The sequence below is a fragment of the Vidua macroura genome, chromosome 2, assembly GCF_024509145.1.
Source record: "Vidua macroura isolate BioBank_ID:100142 chromosome 2, ASM2450914v1, whole genome shotgun sequence".
NCBI lineage: Eukaryota > Metazoa > Chordata > Aves > Passeriformes > Viduidae > Vidua > Vidua macroura.
This window is the reverse complement of record NC_071572.1, coordinates 76,680,167-76,692,011: the sequence shown is the minus strand read 5'-3', so window position 1 is coordinate 76,692,011 and position 11,845 is coordinate 76,680,167. Positions and strand designations below refer to the sequence as shown.

General features: G+C 46.6%; 1 protein-coding gene across 8 annotated transcripts in view; it reads left to right on the top strand.

The window, feature by feature from the left end:
• The first annotated feature begins 5,871 nt into the window (after window positions 1-5,871).
• NARS2 (asparaginyl-tRNA synthetase 2, mitochondrial) overlaps window positions 5,872-11,845 on the top strand; it is a 48,675-nt gene continuing 42,701 nt past the window's right edge. For 3 of the 8 annotated variants that reach the window (XM_053971782.1, XM_053971781.1, XM_053971779.1), the window contains exons 1-4: window positions 5,872-6,011; window positions 9,081-9,190; window positions 9,567-9,687; window positions 10,369-10,509. In XM_053971782.1, coding sequence (XP_053827757.1) covers window positions 5,889-6,011; window positions 9,081-9,190; window positions 9,567-9,687; window positions 10,369-10,509 — 495 coding nt within the window. In that variant the 5' untranslated portion in view covers window positions 5,872-5,888. Of the gene's footprint in view, window positions 6,012-6,331; window positions 6,361-6,888; window positions 6,944-8,079; window positions 8,099-9,080; window positions 9,191-9,566; window positions 9,688-10,368; window positions 10,510-11,845 lie in introns of those variants that run through there. The other 5 variants (XM_053971780.1, XM_053971783.1, XM_053971784.1 and 2 more) reach the window with 5 other exon arrangements.

Here is an 11,845-nt window from a genome sequence, read left to right as displayed (position 1 = left end):
CTCTTGCTGCTTAATGCAGGAGTAGTCTCCATCCAAGCCTCAGTGGCCCAGCATCAGTCCCTGAGAGTACCCTTGAATCTGCAAGTCTGCCAATTTTTAAATTCACAGTTCTTCTGAGAGGGGACGAGGCAGTGCCCTGCTAACATGGACAACAGTTAGTAGGAAAGGAATAGTGTTGGGAAAAAAGCAGGGAGCAACAGGGTTTTTTTAACTCTGAGAGACACACACAGATTCAGAAGTTTGCTGTGGACTTATATCACCCAGCAGTGTGTCCCTTTCCATGTCAAATTCCTCTGTGGCTGCAGTAGAAAAGCAGGACAGCCCTGCAGGAAGAAAGAGCAGGAATGGGTAGAGGAACTTCTCACACAGGCTTTGGAGCATTGCCAGTCACTGTGCCAGTTAGGCTGAGGGACAGGAAAGGCTCCTTCAGGCTCCATGTTAGCAGTCTCCCATATTCACAGCACTGAATGATTACCCTTCGATTTCCATGTTCATCCCAACAATCCATGCTATTCCACAGCAGAGAGCTGCCAAGGTCCATGGGGTCAGCTGACCTTCAGAGAGCCCATGGCTGCACTGCCAGAAGCTGTTCTCATAAAGGATTTATTTATGACAGAGGAATCCAGTTTCTGAGATCACCTTGGAGGCTTACCCAAAGCATTTATCACTTGGATAATGCAGGGCTCTGAACAACACAGGTGCCATGAGCTCAGGCTCTGGGCAGGCTGGAAAACTGATACCTATGGTGTATGCTCTTTTCATCATCGTTCTCTGGGAAACTGATGTTTGGGTCCAACAAAGAGGGTTACAACATTTTTAGCACCTTTTTTTTTCCTTAGTTATTAACAGCTGTAGTAGTGGGCACAGAATTCAGGTTCTCCTGGTGCTGGAAACCTAAATGCATAGGCTGAGAATTAATAGAGGCAAAGGGCTATATTAGATGTGGCTTGCTTAAGGGAATTTGCTAAGGAAAAAAAACTAACAGTACAGGATTAAGTTGAGGGATATTCCTCATTGCACCAGGAAAGATATCCCTGAACAATGACTTACCCAGTACTTGTTTGTGATTCTAGTAATTATAAATTATTAGAAAGCAGAAAGCAGAGGCTGGGATAAGGTACTGTTACTGAGCAAACATGCATTTTGAGAACAAGAATAAAGCTTCTTGGAAGATAACATCTCTCTTTTTTCCCCTGTGCAGTTGCAAAGAAAGGTATTTCATCCTTCTAAAAATAAGTATGAACGTGTTTGCTTCCAGAGTCTACAAAATATGTCTGCATCAAAGCAACGTGGAGACATTTGGGAATATGTAGCTAATTTGATGCTCATAAGAAACCATAGGTAGGACTTTGTCTCAGAGAACTGGGCTGACCTTTCAGCAACTGATGATAGTTCTGAAATGACTTCTCATCAGTGAAAGCCCAATCTAACATCAGTTAAAATAAATTAAAAGCTATCACTGGCTTCTACGGATATTGGATTAGATGATATAAAACCCACTTGAATGCTGGAAACCCAATGAAATTATCATGGTAAATCTAAATTCTAGTGAAGCTTTAAAATATCTCTCTGCAGCCTCATTACAAATGGGTTTCTTCTTGCTCATGAATAATTCACTTCTTTTTCCTCTGACAGTACCACCATGAACTAAGTCAGCACAAAGCCCAACATTCCAGCCTCCTTTTTGCTCACACCAGATCCAGAGCATATTTCTTTTGAAAGAACAATCCAGAGAGTAAAGGCCTGAGCATAGACACTGCTTCCACTCAAAATATCTCTTCTGATTTCCTGCCATCCCCATAGAGCTAGGAACAGCTCTTCCCAACACTTTTTCATCTCCCCATTTCCAGCCACTTACCCTCGGCCCCAGTGATAGTCTGACTTCCAAAATGACCAGGATCTGGAAAGATTAACTTTCTTTTAGGAGTTGGTCCTCATACACAGCTTTGTCCATCTCCTCCTGCTCATTTTTGAAGCACTTGATATTCATTTCAGAAGGATAAAACCTTGTTGTAGAACAAACCAGCTCGCTGGGGTAGCCCCACAGCTCTGTTTCCAAGGGAGAAATTTTTGCTGTTCAACTAAAAAAGAGAGAGATGAAGAGTGCTGGCCAGTTCTCCTCAGGAATCACTCCTAGCAACAGGAGGAATGGATATCATACATATTACTCCTTCAAACCATTTATCATTGCATCCTTTGATCCAAATGCACTGCCTTTAACATGAACTCACATTTCCCAGCCACATTCACCTTCAATCCGCTCTCTTTCTTCCCTCAGTGAAGGACCATCTTAGAAGACAAATTCTGCTTCTACCAGAAACATCTACTGGGAACATTTCATGTCTCCTAAACCCAGATGCAAGTACAGAAGAACCATTATCTCTCATCATCATCCTTTTAAACCTCCCTCCCTGCAGACACCCTGACTACCGGCATCCTGCTTCCCAGCCCAGACTGACATTACTACTCTGATCCACAAAGACCACCAGTGCTCTCTGGAAAGCTTTTCGAAGGGCTCTGCTCTGCATGGCAAGGAATGAAATCTACATTCATACACAGCTATGTCTTTGCCAACACCTAAAACATCTCCAAAACACCCAGTCTATCTACCAGAGAGGAACAGTGCTGTGAGTTAGGTGCAGCACTGCATTGACCCATAAGGACCTACTCAAAGAACCTGAGATCTGGGGTCATCCCTGGGGCTATGGTTTGTGGTTCTGGTGTTGCCAAACTACTGGCCAGTGAGGACAGCATCCCGCAGTGAAAAGAAGATGGGCAGCTATAGCAACTGAGGCCTACAACCCTGAGATTATGCTGGGAGATGTGTAGCTAAGGGATTTCCATGAGGTATTCCATTAGATGTGTGGCTATGAGATTCCTGGGGGCATGAAGACTGGGAGGGATAGTTTATCAGGTGAAGGCCAGGTGACCCTCACCACTGCAAGAGGTGGAATAGGGAGTGATGCTAAGGTGTCATTGTTCTGTTCCACCCTTGTGCAAGACCCACAGCCTCTGTGATCTCTCTCTTTGTTACTCTTGATATCCCTCATTTACAGACAAAGTGGCTGCCCCACCACAGCAGGAACAGAAGATTTGACTATGGTCTCACCTCCACTTCCCCCAAAAGTATAGCGATACCATTTGGTCTTTATAGAGAAGGATATTCAGCTGGATGAGAAAAGTTCAAGTCCAGTCCAAAAACATGTGAGGCCAGATTTTCCTGTATTATGCCCTTGCCTTCAATTACCCACAGGTGGTCCTGGAACAGATGGGTCTGAGGGGAAGGACCTTACCCCTTTCCTGGTGTGTTTGGACATTGTCACTGGTGCTACCCTCTAATATTTCCTTAAATTAATTGTTTATTTGGCCTGAAGGGGATTTAATGAGTCAAATAACCCTGGAAAAACTATTCTGGGCAGTATGGGAGAACAGGAGGAAAAAACCAATAGCTGAGAGCAGTAATAAATGCACCATGTGACCAGGCACAGAGAACACATAACATGCACTGAGCAGTCATGACATACATGTTTTATTCTCACATTAAGCCAGGAGTTCCCTGAACAACAGAGCCTAATTTCCTACCAATTCACATCCTGTATCTCTGCCTGACACTGCAGCAGTACCAGCTCCTTCCTGCACTGTAATTCTCTGAGAAACCACATCACGGCAGTGTAACAACATACAGCAAAGCTCAGTGCTGGCCCTTAAAGGAGGGGATGGTGATTGACATTAAAATAAAACTAATTTTGCTCACTCAGGAGTACAAAGACATGTGTGCCCCTGTGTTTCCATCTAGCTCTGAGGCAGTAACCCGTGTGTGTCCAGGCAGTCTGCACGATTCCGTGCAGTGGCACAAAGCTCAGATACTGGCAAAGCTGTCCTTGCTGCCTGAGGATGTGCTTCTATCCCTCCCTCTACTTCCCCTCCCTGTACCCCACCCCTGAGGTCTCCTGTGCTACCTCTCAGTGTCTTTCTCATCCACCTGGTTATGTCTGTGGCCCTGCTCTGCAGCTCTAATTCCTCAGGATGGTGTTTCAAGGCAGGTCAGAGCTCAGGTCAGGACTGAGCCGGGGGTGGGGACACTGGCTTACTTGGAGCAAAAGCACAGGTGAAGGAAGGCCCTGGCAAGCAGCTTTGGACTTTGAGGACAAGAAGCTTTTCATGCACAGATAAAAAGAATCACATAGGCAGGTTAAAAAAGCTTTCTTCTCTTTCCCATAAGCCCTGCTTGTTTCTTCTAAATGCAGCAATTCATTTCTTACCTGGGACTTTACAGCAAGGTAAAGGATTTGCCTCCCTACAAGCAGTGTCACTACCAAAGCTGCCTTCCAGCACCTCCTGGCCCTGGGGCATCCCACTGCTGCTCTCTTGTGTCACCCACAGTGCTCCAATGATCAAAGCACAGCAATGAGGCAGCCTCTGACCACAAGCACAGCAGGCGTGTTCAGCTGCTGCCTTCCTGCAGTGATGCTGCAGAAGAGGGACAGGCACGAATCAGGCAAGTAGAGCAGCAAAGGCTGGGCAGGATGGGGAAGCAGCACTGACTTTACACATTTCATAGAATCACAGAATGTTTTGGGTTGGAAGGGACATTTTAATATCATCTAATTTCAACATTCCTGCCATGGGCAAGGGACCCTTCCATTAGACCAAGTTGATCCAAGCCCCATTCAACCTGGCTTTGAACATTTCTAAGGTTGAGGCAGCCACAGCTTCTCTGGGCAACCCCTCTTCCAGAGCCTCACCACCCTCACAGCAGAGGATTTCTCCCTCGTGTGCAATCTAAATCAACACTCTTTCATTTTAAAACCATTGTCCCTTAACTTTGCACTAAAGTTTTCTCTGTCTTATAAGCCCTTTAAGTTTGGAAGGCTGCAGTAGGAAAAAGCCTTCTTTTCTCCAGGCTGAGCAGCCCCAACTGTCTCAGCCTGTCTCCATAGCAAAGGTGCTCCAGCTCTCTGACCATCCTTGGGCCTCATCCTTTGTACTCAGTGCAATAGGTCCATATGCTTCCAGTGCTGATGACCCCAGAGCTGGATGCTCCAGGTGGGGTCTCACAGGAACAGGGGCAGAATCCCCCACCTTGCCCTGCTGGCCCCACTGCTGTGCATGCAGGCCAGGATATAAGTGGCTTTCTGGGTTGCAAGAGCACGTTGCTGGGTCATGTCCAATTTTAAGCCCACCTCTATTGCCAAGTCATTCCCTGCAGAGCTGGAGACCCTGATGGCTGCTCCCCACCATCCATCCACATGAGCTGGAAGGACAGGGGGGCATAAGCCTCAAAAAGAAACAGGAGAAAAGGTTTATTCGTCATCAAGGCTTGCAGAGCAGATCCAAGTCCTGCGCCTCTTATCAGGAAAAGCGAGGAATATCGAGGGGCTATGAGAAAAGCCCAGGAGGACGGGAGAGGGGAAGGTCCTGAGAAGCACCGCACGCCATCCTCAGACCGCGCTGCCGCTGAGGCGGTCCCAGAGATCAGTAGGATACCCTACCCCCGCCACGGGGATCCCTTGAGTCCCAACACGGGGTCTCTCCCGTGGCCACGGAGCATCCTTCCTCCCACTCGCGGGGTCGAATTCCCACGTGTCCCGCTAGGAGCCGACACCCCATAGGAGCAACTACATTTCCCAGGGCTGCTTGCGCCCGGGCGGCGGAATAGGTGGGCTGAGTCGCGTATTCTGTTCCGATTGGCTGGCCGGGGGCAGTCAGGGCTGCCATTGGCGGGGCGGGCGGCCACGTGGGGCGGCGGGCGACAGGCGGACTCACGTGGGCCCGTGCGGGAGCGGGCCGGGCGCGGAGCGGGAGCCGGGAGAGGGCGGCCGGGCTCGGGCCGGGCTCGGGCCGGGCTCGGGCCGGGCTCTGGGGGAGCGGGCCCGCCGGGCTTTGCCATGCTGGGCGCCCGTGGCGGGTGGCGGGCCCTCCGCCGCTGCGCCTCCCTGCCGCGGGCCGTGCGGCTGCGGGTGCGGGAGGCGCTGGGGGCGCGGGAGCCGGCGGACGCGGTCAGAGTGCAGGTGCGTGCCCGGGTGCGCCCGGCCACGGCCCGGCCCGGAGCCCGAGCGGAGCGGAGGGGAGGGCCTGCAGGAAACGGGAGCTCTGCAGAGCGTTTTGCTGCGCTCCCAGTTGTGCTCTGCCGTCGTGCCGAGCCTCTCCGTGTGTTCTCCCGCTGTGCGTGCTCAGTTCGCTGTTGCCGCAGCCAGCGAAGCTTTGGGGTCACTCGGCACGTGCGGAGAGCGTTGTCGCTGTGATGGGGTGTACTGAATGTGCTCATCCACGCTGGCTTTATCACCGCCTCTGTTCCGGAAAGCGAGACATTGCCTGCGTGCTGTTGTTTTTAAAGCTTTTTCACTGGTCTTGTGCCACGTACGTCCAGGTTTAGGGCAGTGTCAGAACCATCGATAACACTTCTACTGACGTTTGTATTTGGCTCCTCTTGTGAACCAGGATAGCCTGGAATTAATGGGCCTTTTAGCTGTAGAGCACTTTTCCTTGGCATAGGAATGTGTGTTCTCCTGTTTTCTGATGTTTCCAACTGGCAGGGCAGTGGTTGCACAGAGTCCCTTTTTCGATGCCGAGCTGTGCAGTTGTCAGGATTTCTGGATGAATATTAAAAGGACGAGGGTACTTGGTAACAGTTTTAAACAAAACTGAAAGAGGATAGATTTAGCTTTATAAGAAGGACATTTCTCACTGTGAAGGGGGTGAGACACTGGCACAGGTTGCCTAGAGAAGATGTAGTTGCTCCATCCCTGGAAATGTTCACGGCCAGGATGGGACTTGGAGCAACCTGGTCTAGTGGAAGGTGTCCCTGCCCATGGCAGTGTGGTTAGAACTGGATAACCTTTAAGTTCCCTTACAGTTCAAGTCTTTCTGTGATTTTACTGACCCAAAAACCAGCTTGTAGCATGCTGGTATTCCTGCTCATACGTAGGTGAAGCCTAATAAGGTAGGAAGAAGCTCATCCAGTGTTAGTTCTTTTCAGATGTAGTTTGTTGAATAATGCAAGCTAGAATAAACTGATGCTAAAATTTGCAGCACTGTCATTCCTCCCCCTTCCCTGCCCTCCAGACCCTTGCTGCTTTGCTCTTCCCCTTTGCTAGCAAAGTGTGGGGGTTTTGTATTAAAATGGGCTAGGAATCTGGTCTGGCTTAAATCCAACCTTATAATGGCCAGCTTGTTGGAATGTGCAGTTTAGTGGTTACAGTCAGGATTGTCACTTTTATTGTACGTTCATTCTGGTGAGGTGTGAAGTGGTCAGAACATTGCTGCTGCAGCCTCTGCTGCTCCAATACAAGCCTGTGGGTATGCTTTTTTTCCTATTGCAGGATGCAAGACTCCTCCTCTCATTTAATAGATTCCAGAACAGCTTGATGAGGTGGCAAAAAAAGCTCTTGAGAATGTTTCTTTGTTAATTTTTTGCTGTGTTTTGTTAAGGAGTGTTTGTGGAGAGGGAAACTGAGGAAAAATATCTGCCATTATACATTAAACGTGCATCCATTCTAACATACATGGTGTGTTCTGGGGATTTCCTGGAATACAGAGGATAAGCACAACAGCTTCAGGCATGTTACTGTAGGAAATACCTTTTACTTTCACCATACAAATAAGAGGATGCCCAGATGATCTTGTTTCTTGAATAGTTCTTCCTTTGGGTGGAACACTCTCCAGGGGTAGTTTACCCTGCCTGACACACTAGAGTCACATATTTAAAATCTTCCATGGTTCTTTACATGGAATATGGAAAGCGTGTTATACAAGCCTGTGTAATGCTTTGCCTGTGTTAGTAGTCATTCTTAAAACTATAACACGCTTTGCTTCAGGTGCTGTTTCATTCTTGGTTTGTTCTGTCTGGGTGACAGAAGTAGATGGATTTGCATTGGTTTGGTTGGTAAAAAATCCCTAAAGCACTTGCCCAGTTTGAAGTCATTTGGACTATTTGATCCCTTCCACTTAAGAGAAATACGAAACTGGTTGGAAAAGAGGCAGTTTGGTTGTTTAATCAGCACTGGTTTTGGTTGTTCTCTACAATATTGTTAGAAGATGATCTGCAAGGCCCCCAGCAGATAATTTTGCTTTGAAGGCCAGCTTTGTCTCAACTCTGGTGAGCTGAGGAGCAACTATGGGAGTTATATTTTGCATGCTATTACTATTGCTTGCTGCCTCGGTACTGACATGACATTTCCAATTAAAAAGTAATTAAAATTTATATGTCATTAAAAAACTGAAATTAAGACATTAGCCTGCACTGTACATGGTCGGTTTTCCTGTTTAGCCGTTACAATGAATTGTGGTATCATTAGTTTTATTCTTTTCATGAAGCTGAATACAGTATTTCTAAATTTTTTTTTTCTTAATAGCTTTTTTTTTTTTTCCCCCGTGGGCTCAATGAAGCAGTCTTGGTTTTTGAGATGAAAGGAGAAACATCCAAGGCTTCTTTTTTTTTTTTTTTTTTTTTTTTTTTTTTTTATGAATATGTAGTTTTTCATGTGAATCTATTGGCTGCAACATTGTTCTAGCAGTCCAGCATTTTAGGGCACATAAACCACTAGTGAACAGATTTGAAGATTTGAAACATTGGAACCTTTCTACAAGGATACAACAACAAAACTGATTGGTCAGAGTGGTCTTGCGTGTATTGTAATGAATAACAGTGCATTACTGGTCTCTCCTGTTTTAGTAAGAAGAGTTTGGAAGGGACATCAGTGATAGGAATATGTACTTTGCCAAAACACTTTATATCTTCAGAGCATTTCGTTGCTTTCTGTATTCTCAGCTTCCCAAAGATGCAGGTACATCTTTTTAATCCTTACTCTTCTCAGGAAGAGACGCTGCTTCAGAAGGATGTCTCCCTAAGGATTTGTTTCTCTCTGCTTTGAAATCAAAAGAAAAACTGACACTAACTTTTTTTCTCTTTTTGTTTTTTATTATCTTTTTTTTTTTTGCCTCCAAATAAACAGTTACTTTGATTTCAGTAAGAAGCTGAAGTAGGCCTGAAATGGTGTGTCCAGCTCAGCTGGAAGAAGAGCATGAGCACACAGCGTTCCTGCCAAAAAATAACAAATCTCTTTTTCTTTTACCTCTAGGGCTGGGTTCGCTCTGTCCGATCCCAGAAGGAAGTTTTATTCCTGCACATAAATGATGGGAGTTCTCTGGAAAGCCTCCAGGTGGTCGCAGATCCCAGCCTGGAAAAGAGGTAGGTCTATTTGAATGGACCTACCTGGAGAAATACATGTGCTAAGCAGTGCTTGGAGGGCTGTCCTTACGCCTCCCTCCCTGTGCCAGGGACTCACTAACCGTGTTTGTCTCCACCAAGAGCCCCTTCTAATAAAAATCTGTCACTTTTCTCCCCACTTGTCCAACATTCCTGCTTTGTCCTAAATTCTTCTATAGCTTTGTGAATCTCTTCCCATTCCCAGCTCTGCATTTAATAATTCTTCATGTCATCAGTTAAGCTCTATGGCTACAGCATCTCTTGTGATCCTAAGTAATCCAGCTAAATTAACAGCAATCTCTCTTCTGAATGTAGTTGTATCAGCACCTAATTAAGCTGTTATTTTTTTCTTGCTTAGAGACCTGACTTTTGGAAGTGCAGTGGAAGTGCAAGGGAAGCTTGTCAAAAGTCCTCATAGGATGCAAAACATGGAGCTGCAAGCTGAAACCATTCATGTGGTGGGACCTTGTGATATTTGGGTATGTCACTATAGCAGGAGGGGTAGGACTGCTGGAAATCAATTTTTTGGAGGTCCAAGAATCCAGCAACGCATGCTTGAAATTTCTTTAAGTCTGAGTGGTCCTGCAGACTTTGGTTTGTCAGTAGTGTCTGTAGGGTGCATCAAAGGAGAAACATTGGATCACCATGAAAGCTCGTTTCTGTGACAGAGCCATTTCTCCATAGAAATTGTGCACAGGCTGACAGTTAGGAGTATGCCTTTGTCCCACCCTGAAGCACTTACTTGTGCAGGTGGCTTACCTGCTAAGTCCAGCTTGGCTATGAATTAGAGAAACAGTGGAACAGTCAAGACGCTCCAGGTTGTGCAGCTGGAAGAGCTGTATCTGCCACAGGCACATTCAGAACTAGCTTGCTGTTGCAGCAGTGAGGTGAACAGCTGGGTTTTGGGGGAGCTCAACATCCAAAAGGTGGAGTGTTTTAGAATGCTAATACTTCTTCTCATGTTCATGGCTCTTGCTCTGCTCTAAGCATTGTAAAATACACAAAATAACCAGAAAAGATAGGCAGAAGCATCTAGTTCTTCAGTGCTCTGTAATGGTGATTGAGTTTTATAGGGAGAGATGGCATTCTGTGAATAGCAATAAAACTGCATGGACTCCCAAGTTCTCATCCTCTTACTTTGATTTCCTTGTTGTTTTCAGTCATTTCCCCTGAAAATGAAGGAGAGGCATCCACTGGAGTACGTCCGACAGTTCCCTCACCTGCGCTGCAGGAACAACACTCTGGGCGCCCTCCTGCGAATCCGCAGTGAAGCCACTGCAGGCATCCACTCCTTCTTCCAGGTAGTCCCTTCTGTACCGAGCCTCTCAAGCAGAAGGCTCCACTCAGGCTGGCTTTATGGGAGCAGGTTAGGAGGGAAGGACCATGACATCTTGCCTGCAGGGTATGGATTTTGCACACAGTGGTTTTCTTTCAGGCTGAGCTGGGCCTTGGCCAAACTGTTACTTATGATCAGGTTAGCACATCTGTGGCCTGTCAGTGTCTTTCCACCCATTTCCTGTTATTTAGCCCTTTCACAGAGTTGCAGTATAATTGCCTGCAAGTGTGTGGTCTGTGGAACACAACATAGTATCATCTTGTTTAACCCACCCTCTGCAGTGACCTTATGGTCCTTGGACAGAAACCTCCTCCCACGTGGAAAAATCTGTGATACAGGAACACAGACAAACTGACTCAGAGCTTCATGTTATTCTCTGTTCTTGCCTCTTACTGCAATAACAAGTCTGTGTGGATGCTGTTGGCTGACATTAGGAGACTCCTGGTCTGATGCATTTGAAACTGATGGGTGGGAGCCACCTGTGTTTTCTGAATGTGTCACTCTTAAGCTGTGGGTACAGCACAGGCTTTGTCCAGGCAGGAGGGCAGTGAATTGGCTCTGATGCCAGATGTCACATAGAGACCACGTGTGACTAGAAAAAGAAAGGTAGCAAGTCCTCTAGCACACCTGAGCCTTTCTTTAAAGCTGTTCCTGTAAATAAACATATTTTAGTTTAGATAAACTGGCTTTAGATAGAATAGAATCATATTCAGATAATTTTGATGACAAAATTCATACGTAATAATTAGTGTGGCCCAAGGAACAGGTCAGAAATGTCAAGATGAATTTCTGGTTTCAGGTTTGCTGGTCTTTATTGCCTGCAGTGGCAAAGAAGGGTTGCTTGCTCTGAGAACTGCCTGTGTGGAATTGCATGGTGTTTGAATGAGTTTTGTGGGTTTTGTTGGGGTGGAGGGGGTCCCCTGTCAGCTAAATCTGCTGGTTTCAGGATTGTGCCTGCTCCTAAGACAGAAGCCAGCTCTGTTGGGAATCAGTCTGTACCGGTGTCGAGCCACTAGATGGCATTGCCTACAACGGTTTGTGCTTCCAAACCTGGACACCGCAGGCAGCCCAGGTACAAAACCACCTTATTCAGGCTTTGCTTCTCCAAACCAGATCCTGCTCAGGCTCTGACATACCTTCCTGTTTACGATGCTCAAGAGCAGAGCTCTTTTAAAAAGTAGAATCTATCATCAATTTAGCAGCAGCAGCTACACTAAAGTTATTTTTAAAGGAATAAAGAAGATTTGGTCCCAGACCTGATATTTACAAAAGCTTGTATGAGAACTCTCCTAGCACCAGGA